The 17,374-nt window shown below is 32.7% G+C and overlaps 1 protein-coding gene across 3 annotated transcripts in view; it reads right to left on the bottom strand.

Annotated features, from left to right (window-relative positions):
- The window catches only part of WDR37 (WD repeat domain 37), a 106,062-nt gene that overhangs the window by 37,565 nt on the left and 51,123 nt on the right, over positions 1-17,374 (bottom strand). For all 3 annotated transcript variants that reach the window (XM_031939613.1, XM_031939612.1, XM_031939611.1), the window contains 3 exons: positions 11,823-11,899; positions 5,295-5,535; positions 4,285-4,426 (listed from right to left, as the gene is read on the bottom strand). In XM_031939613.1, coding sequence (XP_031795473.1) covers positions 4,285-4,426; positions 5,295-5,535; positions 11,823-11,899 — 460 coding nt within the window. The remainder of the gene's footprint in view (positions 1-4,284; positions 4,427-5,294; positions 5,536-11,822; positions 11,900-17,374) is intronic.

Raw genomic sequence — 17,374 nt, 5'->3', positions numbered from 1 at the left:
AAAAGGGGGAAATAGAAAGGAAAAGTGATATTTTTAAAAAAGAGAGAGAACAATTAAAAAAAAAGATTTTCCTTATATTTTCATCAGTTATACATGAAACATGTGTAGACTATTGTCATAAAATTGTTTTTGAAACATGGGGAAACAAGTATTTTCCTACCTTACCCTTGCTGGAAATACCAGGACCCAATCTCAATCTGATTAGGATTCATGGAGTTCTGATCTGTTCAAGTTCTGGAAGCTGGCTAATTGGCTCTCATGAAGCACTATGGTGAGGCCCTGATCTCAGAGATGTATCATATTAATATTGAATTTGGTGCTTACAAGTGACTGGTTTGATCCACTGTAGCTAAGAACACTCAAGCTCAGGAGATCAAAAGCTTCAGTTTTTATGGTAGCAGGGACTATATATACCATGCCACCACTAACTGGATTTCCTTGCATAAAGGTAACTTTGTATGTGTGTGAAAAATAGGTATGAATTATACAAACAGATGAAAAATATGAATAAAAAGAATAAGAAACAATATCTAAAAGAAACATATATTTCTACATATATATATATAGAAAAACTATCAAATATTCAATTTCAATCTAATGTTTGCTATTCTTCCCAATTTAATCAGTCCATAATGAACAATTACAAAGTAATTAATCTATGTCACACATTGCATTAAGCACTGGGGAATACAATGAAAAGGTAAAAACCATCTTCACCATCAAGAAGCTTACATGCTATATAAGCCAACTTGCAAATAAAAAGGAATATGCAAGAAACATACAAGAGAGAAGATAATCTCAGAAAGAGGGTACCAGATATTAAGACAAATGGAGTGAGGGATGGAGTGGAGAATCAAAACCAGCAAAGTTCCTCCACACAAGAGAGCATTTAACCTGACTCTTAAAGGAATGCAAGGATTCTTAAAAGAGACAGAAGTGAGGGGAAAGGAGCTTTCTAGGTGAGGTGGGGATAAAGAAAGTACAAAGGCAAGGCATTCAATGGTAATGTGTCACATGTGAACAATAAAAAGATCTAGTATAGTTTGTTTACACTGCAAGAAGGGTAATAGAAACAATAAGATGAGATATTCAGGTTGTAAAGAGCTTTAAATGACAAAAATTTAATAAAAATAATTATACTGAAGGCAACTAGAAACTATTGGAATTTATTAAGTAGAGAAGTAACATGGAAAGACCTACACTTAAGGAAACTGACTATGGCAGCAGTATACAAGATGGACTGCAATGATTAGAAACAAACAGAAACTAAACAGAAAGCTATAACAGTCCAGAACAGAGGTAATGAAGACCAGAAGCAAGTACAGTTATGTGAGAAGAACACTGAAGATATACAGGAGAGATATCTGGCAAATGACAATTTGTTTGGGGTAAAAGTGAGCAAACTGCAAACTCTTAAGTGACAAAGAAGACAGTAGAACCTCAACAGTAATATATAATTTCAAAAGAAGACTAAATCTGGAGGAAAAGGAAAAGACAAGTTTTGTTTTGGACACGTTCAGTTTGAGATGTCTACTAGACTAGATGTGAAATGTCCAAGAGAGAACTGGTGATGTAGAACTGGAGCTCGGGGGGTTGGGAGGGAAGGATGAGCACAAAGATCTTGAAATCAAGTGCAAAAAGGAATCCACGGAAGTTGCAATAAATGAGATATTACAGTGAGAAAAGTGAAAAAGGAACAGGAAAGAGCTTTAAGTTATACCCACAATTAGCACACTGTCACTAATATTTATAAAGTACTTTAAGATTTGCAAAGCACTTTGTGACATGAAACTCCTTCAAAACAGACCAAGGAGTGATCAGAAAAGCAGGGAAGAATGAGAAAGCAGTATAATGAGAACAATGAACAAAGTGATAAATAATTTCAAAGAAGTAAAGAAAGATGAGATTTAAGAAAAGACCATTAGAATGACAGTTAAAAAAAAACAATGCTGATAACTGGAAAAAGCAGTTTTTGTGGAAATATTAGGTCAGAAGCCTGATTATAAAAATTTTCAAAGAGAGTTCAAGGATAGGAAGTGGAAATACATTAGATAAAGATGTTTTTTTTTAAGGAAATTAGTCAGGAAGGTGAGGATGAGACCAAAAAAGCTAACCAGGTTAGTTTATAATAAAATGCTATATATATATTTTTTTTATTTTTAGGAGATTTTTGGGACAAAGCTGGCATATGCATATATGACTGGGTTTATAATTTAATCACTGAATAGACATCACTCTCACTCCATAATGGGGGAAAATTTTAATATTATTAATCTGGAGACTTGAATCCTAGTAGCTTCTCTATCATTAACTATCCTGTAACATTAGGAAATTTACATTTGTGGTTACCTGTCTTGTCTTCTGTAAAATCAATGAACTGGCGAACAAATCTTAGATTGTACCTCATACTCATCAAATTGACAAAGATGACAAGAGGTGAAAAGAGAAACTGTATGAAGAGACTAGGGAAAGAGAAAATCATTAATGGACTGGGAGTAAAGAAGTGGATTTAACAATTCTGGAAAGCAATTCCCCAAAAATCACTACATTTTAATACCCTTTGTTCCAAAGATGTGTTTACTAAACACACAGTGTATATTAACAAAGTCAAAGAGAGCTAAAGCACCCCATGTGTAGAAAAATATTTATAATAACATTTTTGATTGTAGCTAAGAAATGGAAACAAATGGTTGAACAAGCCGTGTAGTATGTATTGTGTCATAAAAAATTCTGAATATGATAGATTCAGGGAAATCAGAGAAGACTTGAATAAATTAATGTAAATTAAAATAGGAAGAAATGAGAAATAGAATAATGACAATAATGTAGAAGAAAACCACATAGGAAAATAACAGATTCTGATCAATAAACTGACTAATCCATGACTTCAGAAGACTGGTGATATGACATCTACATCTTACTAGAAAGATGATAGACTAGAGCTGCAAAATGACACATGTACTTTCAGGCATGGAAATATGTTGATATGTTTTAACTGCTCATATTTGCTACTACAGTGACTGGGTAATTAGTCAGTAGTGAATGAGAAGGAAGAGAGGTAGGGAAGAAAGGAAAAAAGAAAGGAAAAGACAAAAGGAAAAGGGAACAGGGAAGGGGGAGGAGGAAAGGAAAGAAGAAGGGAAAGGGGATAAGGAAAGGGAAGAAGGGGAAGATACACAGAACAAAAAATTCAGAATGGGAGAGAAACAAGGCAATTTTGTTATCACCTTAAATAAGGAAAAATGGCAACTGAGGTTTTCATGGTTTCCTTTTTTTATTTTTTGTATAATTAAATATTCATAGTTACAGATGATTAATAAATTCATAAAAAATTTTAGTAAAAATATAAAAGTCTTTGAAATGATAACTTTTCTAATAAAAGTTCTATAATTCTTTACATAGTGACTATATTTTTGACATTTCTGCAGCATTTTGGGGTACATAATCCACTGCACAGAAAGGAAAAGTAAATGCAAATAGTCATTAAGATGTACAAAAACAAAGCACAAATGGCAATATAAAAATCTAGGGATGAATTTCAAAAGTGATCCTCTACTATGCTCTAATTTCTTTCTGTCAATATAGATTTGTAAAATGATTGCAAATAACCCAAAAGAGAGTATGGTAATAAGGTCAGTTAGAACAATTAACAGAAATAAGAAATGAGGAGTCAAGATTTCACATGAGCATGATCTGGAATAAAATAGGACCATCTGGAACTATTATTGGTTCTAAAATCTTCAAAGTACTTTAATCAACCAATAAAGAAACACACTATCCACTTTCTCACAAAGTGGTGGATTCAAGATGCAAGATAAAATATACATAGTATCTATAAACAGTGTGGAACTTTTTTTTGCCTGACTATACATATCTGTCTTAAGGGATTTATTTCTTTTTTTTTTCAGTGAGGAAGTAAGGAGGAAAAGGTAGGTGGTGTTTTCTGGTAGGGTGATTGTAAGGGAATAAAATAAAAGTCTATTAATTGAAAAATAAAAAATAAAAGTCTTTTAAAAAGTATATTACTTATGTACTATTAAGCATTCCAGAAAAATATATACTCAATTTAATAATATATAAACTACAACTATTAATAAAAACAAGTTGAGTTAAATGTTAATGAACTACCTAATCCTTTGATTTCTTATCTATTTAAAATCTGATGAAAAAAGTTAATGTTTACAAAGATGAAAAATAAATACTGAAAATTAAATTAAAATGCAACATGTGTACAAATACCATCCAATAAATATAATCAGAATTTAGAAAGCACCTGTCACTTACTCTGTATGACCTTGAAAGACATTCACAGAATGGATTGAAGGATCTCTGAAATCCCAAAGGCGAAAAGTTGTATCACGAGATGATGTCACTACAAGACGCTGGGTAGGATGTGTACAACAATGTGTTAACTCTTGATCATGCCCTACAACCACAGATAAGAACATTTAAAAACAAAAAAGCAAGATTTCTTATTTTCATGAATATATCTATAATAAAACACTGATTAAAAAAACAACACTGTACTTCTAGAAAGAAAAAAAAGAAAATCAATATGGAGATTTTATAAAGTGTTCTCCAATGAGAGGAATCAATTTAGGTGAAAATTAAAAATGAACAAGTCACTTTAATGAGTACTTTTCTAATAGAATCAAGGAGGCATTAGTCCTAGGACTAATGTTTCAATGAAATCTCAAATTAACTTTTTCAGACATGCATTCAAGTAGAAACTAGGAAATGGCAATGTGTGCAGTGTTTAATGTGACACAAAGGCTTACTTTTAGGTTCAAGCTATTTAGACATGATGAGTCTGTACAATAGTCTATCTATGTGAAACTCTCATTTTTTTTTAAGTCTCATCTCCAAGATGACTGAACACATTCACATATTTAAAAATGTATTCTGTTAAGGGCTGAAAATAAAAAATGCAAGTGAACACAAATTGACTACATCTGTTTTAGCACTGAAGAACTGACCTAAAAACACCCAACTGATATGAAGCTCTGGATACAATAATTATGATTAGATTAGGAAATACTTTCTCTTTACGATATAATAAAAATCTTCTGATTCATGTTTTCAGATTAAGCTCCCAATAATATAATTCTCTACACTTTATAGGATCAGCCATCGACTATAATTACAAGCTTCAGAAGCAACTTTAATAATATATATACATACATATATTCTTGAATGACTAAAACATACAAAATACATTAATTGCATTGGGAAAAACTCATTTGAAAGACATGTCCTTTTTACCAAGGACACAATAAAAAATACTCAAAAGGTACCTGTTAAAGAATGAACAAGTTCAGATGTTTCAACGTCATACAGGTTGGCTGTTCTATCCCATGAAGCTGTTACTGCTTGCTTTCCTCCAACCAACCAATCAGCTGCTATCACCACTCCTTGATGGCTTTTAAGTGACGTTAGGGGAACCCTAATGGTAGGGCAATCACTGGAACCCTCTCCATCTCCATCTGCATCATCTTTATCTGAAAATTCCACTTCATCTTCTCCAGACATTTGTTGCTAAAAAAACAAAAGGCATAAAAGTGAAAATTTGTCCTCATATAAAATACAGTTTGTAACTACATTTTAAACTTCTTTACTGCAAGACTCCTTAATTAAACTGTTTTTCTTCCTCGAAAATCAATTATGACTTTATTGATACACTTGTCTAATCCAGAAAACCAAATAAAGTCAATGACAAAGATGCTACTATATCTTATTTGTGTGAACCAACGTTATGATAAATGGGAAGCAAAACAATTCTTCATTTTTTGTAAGTTATAAACATTGATTTAAACACAAAATTCTCTTGTAAAGGTACAATGTAAACAAAAAATTAGTAGAAAATGAACAATCTACTATATAATATCAGTATTAAATTTCCCATTTGTAAACAGATTGTTTCAAATACAAACTTTAAGCTATTCTTAGTTTAATATTTTCTACCTACTATTCAACCCTCCACCAACAATGTTGATCTTTTTCTTTTGTCTTAAAAAAAAAAAATCTAAGATAAAAATGAAAAGAACTTCATGAATTTCATGACTAAAATTTTGACTAGGATAATTAACTTTATTCTAAACACTAAAATTTCCATTTTAAATGTCTCTAACAACAATCTCATGATTTTCTTTTGGAATGTTGGCAAAATATTCACAAATAAGGGATAGATATTTTTCCAAACTAAACACTAAGTCTTAAAAAAAAAAAAAAAAAAGATTTCTACCAATTTAAATTATGATATGATACTAAGGAAATGTCTTCAAATATTTTAAAGTTTTCTACTTAACCGAAAATAGAATCATAAAAACTATACAGTTTTAAAGCTGGAAAGAACAGAGTTAATTTAATTCAAAGCCCGTATTTTATAGATAAGGCAAGGGAGCCATAAGAAATGAATTAACTTATTAAAGGTTGGTAGTTGTTCTTTGTTTCAAAGAAGACTAAACTGACATCACTATGTTAAAGTCAAGCTGGAGTGTGTCCAACTGTGGCCGATCAGACAGACCACATGAGCTTGGAATCCTCCACCACAGGTAAGGCACAAAAAGTCCATATGAACATTTGGGTGGATTCTCTCACTGCACATCCTATGAGTTTCTTCTGAACTACTTTGCTCAGAGAGCACAACTTCTCTGATGTGGACACAACATGCTGGGCAGTTCTATGCCAGTGTCTCCCATATCATGCAATCAATTCTTAAGTTCTTAAGACCTTGAGAACATCCTTGTGTTCTTTTTCTAACCACCAAGTGAGCTTTTACCCTATGTGAGTTCTCCATAAAAGTCTTTTGGGCAAGCATACATTTAGCGTTCAAAGGATGGATCAGGCCAATGGAGTTGTGTTTTGTACAGTAGAGTTGGAATGCTTGGCACTTAGTTCAAAATAGGATCTTAGTGTTTGATATGTTATCTTGTCAGTTATCCAGTCAGAATATTCCTAAGACAATTCAAATGGAAGCAATTCAGTTTTCTGGCATGAGATTGATATACGATGATAGCACAATGACTCTATACATCTTTGGTTTGGATAGTTAAACATCTCTATACACCCATTTTTCTTCAGAGCTGTGCAAACTAGCTCTGGCAACGGATATGTCAACCTCATTATCAATGTGACATCCCTGGAAAATATACTACCATATCAAATGAACTTATCCACAGCATTCAGCCAAAATTAGCACAAGCAATAGAGAACTAATTGCCACTTTTTATTGCATCTCAGTTTCAGAGATTACACTGAGTTCACAATCAACTGTGAATAAAACATTATACACCAATACTCACTCCACTTTAATGACTTTGATGCTATGTTCATCCTTACTGAAGGTATTTGACAATACAATTGAAAACATCATGCTTAAAAGCACAGGAGCAAGCACACAGCCTTATTTCACTCCATTAGTGAGTGGGAAAGTGCGAAAACATTGTCCACTGTCCAGAACCCAAACAAACATGCTGTCATAAAACTGATGGACAATACCGATCAAACTTTCTGGGTAACCAAATTTTGACATAATTTTCCATAAGCTGATAGTACCAAAGGAATTTCACCTGTAATGGTCAGGCAGCAAACACTATTAACCATTCCTTAGTACTTTCTGCAACCACACTGGTTCTCAGGTAGATGACCTTCATATGAGTACAGAATCAGCCTATTAAGGATGATTCAGTGAAGAATCATGCTAGCAATAACTAGACATATCACACTCTTCTAATTGTCCCAGGACAATCTATTTCTGTTACCTTTACAGAGATGGACAATGGAGGCATCATTGAACTTCTGGGGCAAAACCTCCTTTTGCCATATATTCTGGAAAATTTCAGTCACTTTTTATGTGAAGAATTGACCCACCCTCCTTTTAAATCTCAGTTGGAATAGAATCAGCACCAGGCATTTACCACATTCCACGCCTCTCCTTCAGTTAGAACTTCAGCTAGGGAGGGACTCATTTCCACCTGAAGTAAACAGTCAATGGCTTCAGCATAGATTGATAATGGTCTGCTGAGAACACTATAACAGGGTTCAGCCCATCTCTCTAGGAACATGTCCTTATCACTAATCAATGTGACTCCATCAGCACTGAGTTGCTGAAATGCACCAGTCCTTGGACTACAAATAGTCTTCAATGCATTAGAAAAGCCCTTTGGATTGTTACTATCAGCATAAAACTGAAATTCATCCACCTTCTTCCCGAGTCAAGAATCCTGCTTTTCTCTAAGTTTCACTTGTACTTTACTTTTGATGAATTTTGTTGCATATGAATATTTAGCTTGAAGAGGAAAAGTCTATGATCACGTCAACAATGCACCACACCTTGCCTTTATTAATCTTACATGGTGTTATTTCTCTTCTCTTTACAAACAGTGTTTATTGTGAGGGTATATCCATTAAGTTTTATTATATCTAGGTAAAAGGAAGACAATGTAGATGATAAAGTCATGAGAAGCATAAGTTTTCAGTAGAAGTGTCACTGCTGTTGCTGTTTCCAATTTCATTCTTCCCAAGGACTCCCTTCCTTGTCTGGTAGTCAGAGTCAACTCTAGCATTAATTATTCAGAATTATAAGCTTGTCTTCTTTTGGTACATTGATGATCAAGGTTCCCGGATATTCAACAAATTTTTCTTTGATCTTACTGTAATGCCAAAGGTTACTTTTAATGGGGTGACCAGTTCCTCCATTTGTCCTATTTCGTATGCTGCCTTAAGGTTATGACCGTCCCCTCTTAATGGTTGAGATAAAGGTGTTATAGACATACCTTAATGTCATTAGAATATCAGTAACCTCCATCTATGACGCTATCCCCACCTAGGTCTCTGCATTATGTCATTGTTAATGTTATTCCATAAAAGGTTAGCTGTCCCGATACTCGGGGCTAGACTCTTTGAGATGATACTCTCGTCTAGCCCTGGGATCCATTGGTCCCAGTATTTCTTTCCATTTAATAAACTATTGAATTGGTCTCTAATCTCTGTCTTGCTCAGTTTCTTTTGACATTACATTACCAGGGATTATCAGGCACTGATGATGGTGGTATAGCATTTTCCTGAAAGTGGCAATCACACTGTCATGAGCTTGCCATTCACTCCTTTTGGTAGGCATACAAGTTTATTAGATTAGTTTTGATAGCAAAACCTAAACCAGCTTCTCAGTACTCCCCCCTTCACTACAGCCACTCCAGAAAAACATGTAGCCAGCTCCAACTACAATCAATTGGCCTTCATTTGCCAGCCTTTTTTCACTCAGAGCTGCTATTTGGATGTATATATGTGTAAAAATCCATTTGAGTCTAACAACCACCTTGTAGAAAGCTACCATCATAATCCTTACTTTACAAATGAGAAAACTAGCCAGAGTTGTCCCACAGTCATGATGCCCAAGCTTTGCATGAAAAATCCTCACTAAGTACATTCAAAATGTATGGCAATTTTATATGGGCTGAGTAAATATGTGTATATGCATATACAAACAAGAATATAGAAAGTTTTTCTATATGCCATATGCGATAGATATAATAGCTTTTTTTATATATATAAAATATAAAGTTTTCATTAAAATACACATAAGCATGCATACACATATATATCCTTAAGTAATTAGCAGCTGTAGATGACAGGACTCAAAATCACAGAGCCCACAGCCTAATGCCCACTCCATCCTTTTGATGCGGGAAAGATTCCAATCTTTGATTCCCAACCCCCCCTAGTTAATGTAAATTACCCTTTGACTCACAAATCCTGGTCCCTTTGAATTCCAACAGAAGATCTGGACCTGTCCCAGCCCCACCCGGATCTGAGCCAACTTTGGGGCTACACCCCAAAGCCCCTCGAGCTAAGTCTCAGACTTAAAAGGGCCATGCTGGGAACCCCTCTTTGCAGAGATTCCAAACATGCCAGCCATGTGAGGACCCTCTGTCCACTGGACCCTCTGTCCGGTGCCCTCCTTATCTCTACCTTCACCTATCTCCTACTTCTAAACTCAGTAATAAACCTCTTTTATCAATCTAGCTCTCCGGGCCAATAAATGCTTTTATTGGGAATTCCACGCTGCTACTAGACCTCATATACCGCTGTATCCTTGCGCCGAATCCAAGGAGGTTGCAGGGGAACTCTGTTTGATTCTCTGTTCCCCAAACTTGCCACTAGACCTTAACTAAACCCTAATTTCATTTAGGTACCCCATATCTAAACCTCAACACATTTGGTCTACACCTCAACACTTTTCCTTCTTAGGCCTCAGTTTCGCTGTACTATATATTCTCCCAAAGTCCCTAACAAAATCACATGCTATATATTGCTTCATTGCTTGATTTTTCTCGTCACTGGTATTAAGCATATATTTTATCAATAAAGTACTGGTCATTTGTGGCCACTTGAGTGAAAATGTTGTAGACTATACGTATCAATTTTTATTTCATCCATAATATTAACAAAAAATCTCACGACTTCTCAGTCTTTGATTTTTTTTCAGATCACCTATGATACAAACAATACAAAATGTTTAAGATACTAATGCTACATGAATATAATTACAACATTACACATAAAAAGTACTAAGTCAAATGAGATGTTGATCATTAAAGATGACTCAGCATAAATTCTATTTGCCAACATTTTAAGCAGGTCAAGCTGCTATATATATATTTAAATGTTATTAAAGCATAAGTCTTTTTAAAACAATTATTAAATTTTATATTGACCTCTTCACTAAATTTCTACTCAGATGCATCATCATGACAGAAAGATATGTCAGTAAAGCATAAGCTTTGATAGGTCCTATCAAGTTTAAAAGTCCTTGAGAACCAATCTAGTTAAGTTTGGAGAGGCTTATCACACAAAAGGTAGTCACCAAATGACAAATTATTCCATTCATAGCAATTTATGAAGATAGCTTACTGGTATGGGCAGAGGAAAATGGAGGCAGTATCCATATCAATTAAATTTCTGAATCAATTCCTAAAGTAATTAAATAATATTGTAATGATGATACAATGTAACAATTCAGACTTTATTTCCCTTGAATTAGACCAAAATTCTGAATTTAGATGTAAGCTGATCCCTTATATTCAATGCAAGCACAATGAAGAGAAAAATGAAATTAACTCAATATTAAAATGTTAAGCAAATTATGAATTTTTGCCACGTAATACAGCTAAGTTTCCTGATTCAACCACAGCTTTATATTTACCTTATAGTGAGTTGTACCTTGAAACATTAATAAATGCAAGCTCATTTAATTTCTACATAATTCACCTGCTAGCCATATGGCAATATTTACCTATAAAAGAATAAGATTACATTAATTTTACTTATGCTATTATTTTTCACTATTAAAAAAATGTCCTACTTCTGAATTTAAAATATTACTATCGGTGTTCACAATTAAATTCCTCTGAGAATTTATTTATTCTCTGAAAGAGTAGTCTTCCAGAATGTGCTAATTTTCTAATATATAACAAAATCAATTCAAAATCAAAAAAAGGTAAATGCAATTTTCCTGAAAGAGACTTCAAAATCTTAAAAATCTGACAGCCGTGCTCAAAATGTTTATCTTTAAATAATTAACTTGGATGTGCATTTTCACAAATCATTTAGCTTTCTCTGCTTGAAAAATTTAGATGACAAATAAGCATATATATATATATATATATATAATATATATATATATCAAGTATTATATGACAATATATGATTAAAGTATTTGTATAAAAAGTGCAATAGGTTAGCCATAAGAGACATAAGCAACATATACACATAACTAGAATTTATGACATAACTGAATTTTTCATTTAAGTAAAGGCACTTACACTAGTATCTGTAATAGGTTGAGGTGTTGGTAGCTGTACCATAAATCTCCAGATATGAGCTGTTTGGTCTCCAGATGCTATAAAGAATAAGTCAGAAAAACATATTTCTCAAAATACATACAATATCAAAAATGTTTCATGTTATTTTGGCTAAGCAACATAAGTTTGTATTGCTTTATGATGTTGCTGGGAACAATAATCTACTATAAAAAGGGAAGAGTAAGAAAGCCAAACAATTGTCATGAAAATATTTTCCCTTTCATTGAAGAGAAAATAAACATTAATTAATGTTCAAGGTCCACATATATTTGTTACTATTAATTACTTCAGTTTAGAGTAAAATCTCATTATAGCAAAGTCTGCTTAATGTGTATAATAACAATAATAAGAATGATAAGTGGCACGTACACCGTAATCTAAGATTTTCAAGCCATTTGACAAACATCTTATTTGATCTTCATAACCCAGGGAGACAGATATTATTATTTTGTCACCATTGACAGATAAAGAAACTGAAGCAGGTAAAGGTTATGAGATATACTGGGGTCACAGAGTAAGTCCCTGAAGCAGGTTTCAAACTTGGGTCTTCCTAAGTGCAAGATCTATCTCTTTATAATATGGGTATGCATGTGTATACATATGGGTTTATATGTACACAAAGATACACATACCAAAACTTATCTTCTCAAATAGGACATTTAAAAGAATAGTCTAGTGTAATAGTTTATTTGGGGAGTTTGTACATATTTATAGAAAAGCAATTCATTATCAAGTTTTTCATATAAGAAATAAAAATTTGAATTTAAAATGAAAACCACTTTCATAAATGCACCCAAAGGTAACATTAACTACAATTTCTGAAATGGTTTAGTTATCAACCTTTTTATAAACCACCCTGAAACTACTACTTTACCTCTTCCACAGATGTTTTCACTATAAAAATATTATAATTTACTAAACTTAACAGCCATTTTACTACAATGGAGAAGGAATTTATATAAAATTAATTTTATTTTACCATCATATCTGTGCTTTTTATCTTGAATCAATGTCTCCACTGATCTGGAACAAAAGCTAATCAGCTTTTACCAAACTACAAAAACACATGCGTGGGGTATGTTCTTTGGGGAGCAACTTGGCAAAATATGGAGAGATATGCTGCTACAAGATTACCAAGTTATAAAATCTGGTTATGTCAACCTAAGAAACAAAGATAAATACAAAATGGCCCCCAGACTGGAAAAAGTAATAGAACAGCAAATAAAAGGTAGCAAGTAATCCAGAGGGATAAGCTTAAGAGTCAGGTTCCAATCCAACTTCTGACATTTCCTAGCTCTGGGATCATGGGCAAGTAATTCAACACTGCATCTAAGCCTCAGTTTCCTCATCTAAAATGTGAATAACAATTCTAGTAAATGCTATTTAAGTTAGTAATTATAATCATGTTATCTCATCATTTTCAACTAAGATCATATAAAAAAGGTTTCTTGGACAAGTTACTATCCTATTATTCCTTCATATGTGATATTCTATGAACTATTACAATGGTTTTTGTAGTTGAATAAAGTAAAATGATTGCCTTTTGTAGCTGAATAAAATAACTGGGTTTTGTAGTTGAATAAAAACATAAAGATAAAAGTTCATCCTCTGTAGCCTCACTGAAAGCATCATAAGTGCAACTCTTATAGGAGATAAGATAGCAGGATTAATATGGTCCTCATCCTTTTCTCATATGATTTTCAGATCTTTGTATTTTGCAAGTTCTTCCTTCCAGTTTGGAGATTTTAAGCATTGGAATGGTAATGTATGTATACATGTATATATTTTTTAAAACACTGTTTAAATTTTATAACAATGTTATATTGGGCAGTTGCAGGCAACAGTTTAATTTGTGATAAAAAATATAGTTCAAATATCACTTATTGTCTGAGTTGTGGAAAATATTTTGAGGTATTTTTCAATTCTTGAAAAATAAGGAATTTTTCATATGTGTACATTCACACACACATATACAGGTTTTAACTGCATCATATTTTGCTAGGGCTGTATCAAAATCACTTTTGACAGGTGATATTGCCTTCTACCCTTCAGGGAAATGATTATCTTCCTGTGGTTGTTACCATGGCAACAACCCCCAAATATACTATCTAAGAAAGTCCTGAAATATTTTTGCACTTTCTGTCAAAAAATGGTTAAGAGAATGTATTCACTCATAACATAAGCTTTAGCAGATACCAAATTACTCTATCTTAATACAATTGGTCAGTTAGTTGGGTTCATATAAGTCTTTTGGAATTATAATCTAAGAATTCCAATCTTTTTCAAAATCATTTGGGACGTTGGTGATTTTTTTAAAATCTATTTCATTATTAGATATTATTTCTAGAATTTGTAACACTTGAAAATTTTCAATGATCTTTCTACAAGGACTCCCATAGCTAAAGTAATAATCTCAAGGCACACAGAGGTCCCAATGTACATAATCCTGGTAAGAATTTCTCTATTTTACAAAAGTCTCTCTCTATCACATCCTAGCCTCAGGTCATGGATGATGGATTTGATTTTGTGGGAGTTGGAAATGAAGATGATGATGCTCAGAATCAAAGATTTCTCAGTCCATTCCTAAAGATTTACATACTAGTTCTATTAATGTAAGATTTTTGACCAATAACTAAGTAATCATACTTCTGGAGTAAATGAGTCATATTCGTATTGATACTGCATGTTAGGGCTCATTCTAGAATTCAATAATTGCCTGCTGACCCATTTCACCATGATAGATGAATTGCTGAACAAAAGGTCCAGAAGAAATATTAACCTACTTATTGAGAAAGCATGATGGTACAGTTGAAAAGAATACTGAATCTGCAATTACAGGTGACAAGAAACTTCATTTTATGTATGGTCAACTTACTTTAGAGTGCTCACAATAAGTACAATAAGCACAATAAGGCATAAGCAAACAGATGACCAGAGAAGCCAATTTCTACTGAAGAAAATAAATTAAATATTGATTTATATGTATGTATATAAAATTACACATAAATATGTTTATATACATACATACATATATATATATGTATGTGTGTGTGTGTGTGTGTGTGTGTGTGTGTGTGTATATATTCAAAAACCTAAAAATTACACATATAACTAAATCCTAATCCCCACGGACTTCAAGGGAAAGCTGGGCACACATCAAATTAGCCAGCATTTATTAAACACATACTATATGCCAGGCATTATGCTAAGTGACAACAAATAACTCTGATCTCAAGGAGATTAAAATCGAGTGTAGCAGACAACATTTAAAAAATTATGTATAAAAGGAAGGATTAAGCTATTAAGAGAAATCAGGAAAGGCATTTTAACTGAGGAATTTTAGCTTGAAGCATAAAAGAATCCAGGAAGTAGATAAGAAAAAGGAAAGAATTCCAGGTATGGAAGAGAATCCAGTTTAAAAAAAAAAAAAAAAAAAAGGTAAATGTCACTGAATCATAGTATGAATCCTACTCCTGCACAGGTGTGGAAAATAAGAAGTCTGGAAAAGTAGGAATGGGCCAAATTGTGAACGGTTTTAAAAGCTAAACATAGGAATTTATGTTTGATCCTTAGGATAACTGGAACTGAATGAATAGAAAGAATGTGATATGGTCAAAATTTACTTTAGGAAAATTACTTTTAAGTGGAAAGTGGTGAGACTTGTACAACAAGGAGATCAATCAGCAAATAATCACAATCATCACTGTCATATGCTATAGCAATGACATCATGTCATGTCACATTACAATAGTCCAGTCATGAAGTGATGAAGGGCTGCTTTGGGGCTTTTGCAATATCAGAGAAGGGAGGTAGATGAGACATAAAGAAAAGGTAAAATTGACAGGATTTGGCAGTAGTCAACAGCTGCAACATAGTTGTGAGCCTAGGTAACTAGAAAGAAGTGGGTACTCTTGAGAACAATAGGAAAAGTTAGAGAGAAGAAAGTTTAGGGTGAAGGAAGATAATTAATTCAGTTTTGATATGTTGAATTTAAGGCATCTGTAGAACAATCAGTTTGAGAAGTACAATAAATTCCAGCTTCTCAAACTATGGTTCACAGCCCTATAAGGAGCCTCATATATAAATGTGAGGGTTGCAAAATTATGATTTATTACTAGTAAATGTTTGATTTACATGCTATTTTTATATACTTATATATACCTGGGGTAATGGAAAAATTTCTCAGGTGAAAAGGGGCACAAGTAGAAAAAATTTAAGAAACCCTGCAATAGATAACTAGACCTGTGAGAGTGGAGAACAGAAGAGTATAGATCTGTATAAATCTGCAGATGATAAAAATTATGAAAAATATTATTAGGAATCAAGAAATAATAGTAGTTAAAGGTTTATTGAGGATTTAAGAAGTCTCATTTTATATCACAAATAATTTCTTCAAAAGGGTTCTACATGTAATGATTACTGAACAAAATCAAAAATCAATCTGACTACATTTTAACAGAGAAATAATTATTGATAGCAGTCATTTCAGCATAAACAATCCATGTACAGTCAAATTACTGATAGTTAAAGAGTAGGGATCAAAAATCAATACAATTTTAAAAATCAGGATAAGTAGCTTCAACCTAATTTAAATAAAGAAGGCATTTTTTTTCATCTCTTTCAAATTTTAAAAAAATTGAAAAAGTACTATAAGAGATTAACTTTACTATCATTTTCTATAAAATTTAACAAATTCATCATAATAGTCACTAAAAAGGGACAAAAAGACCCAGAAAATAACTCAAGCCAACAACAACAAAAAAAAAAAATCTTTAAAACTGTAAAGAGATCAAAAACAATCAAGATTCAAAGCAATTCATTTGAAAATGAATGAAAATAAATGTACTACAACTTCATCAACAATGGGAAATAGATGAAAGGAAAATGTGCATATCTTCAAGGCTTGAAAAGTCTACTCTCAAGAAAATTAAACAGATTTTAGAAATACGAATCAAATGTTGATGTCTTACCAAATGGGGGTACAAATATAAAGAATGAAATAAAGTCTACTCTCAAGGAGTTTGTATTCTAATAGAAAGAAAAAAATCATATTTATGCATATATTTAGCTTAAACAGAAAGGATAAAAACAAGATAGAGAAGGATGAATGGCATTAAAAAGTGGGAGGTATTTCTTAAAAAGAATATATCAACAGACCCAAATATAGAGGGATAGCTCCTCTAAGGAAGATTTATGAAGCATGGACAAAACTGCACAGGTCAAGAAGGCATGGAAAGACTGGGATCTAAATTAATGGAAGGGAAACTGAAGTTGATGACATCATGGATCTTTATCATTATCAATTTTTTTGCCCTTTTTGCATGTGTAAAATGCACAAAACTAAATTAATGACACCTTCATGGAATGTATCAGAAAATTAATTTTGGAAAAATGCCAAACTATCTTCCCTTCCTATTTTATTCATATATGGTATAAAAAGAGACAGTAATGATGGTAAAGAGCTAAAAGGACATTAAAGAGTTACACCAGTTCTGTGTAGCTCCCAACATCTT

This window comes from Sarcophilus harrisii, chromosome 5 (assembly GCF_902635505.1).
Source record: "Sarcophilus harrisii chromosome 5, mSarHar1.11, whole genome shotgun sequence".
Taxonomy (NCBI): domain Eukaryota; kingdom Metazoa; phylum Chordata; class Mammalia; order Dasyuromorphia; family Dasyuridae; genus Sarcophilus; species Sarcophilus harrisii.
The sequence above is the reverse complement of the archived record's forward strand: the minus strand, read 5'-3'. Positions and strand labels throughout refer to the sequence as shown.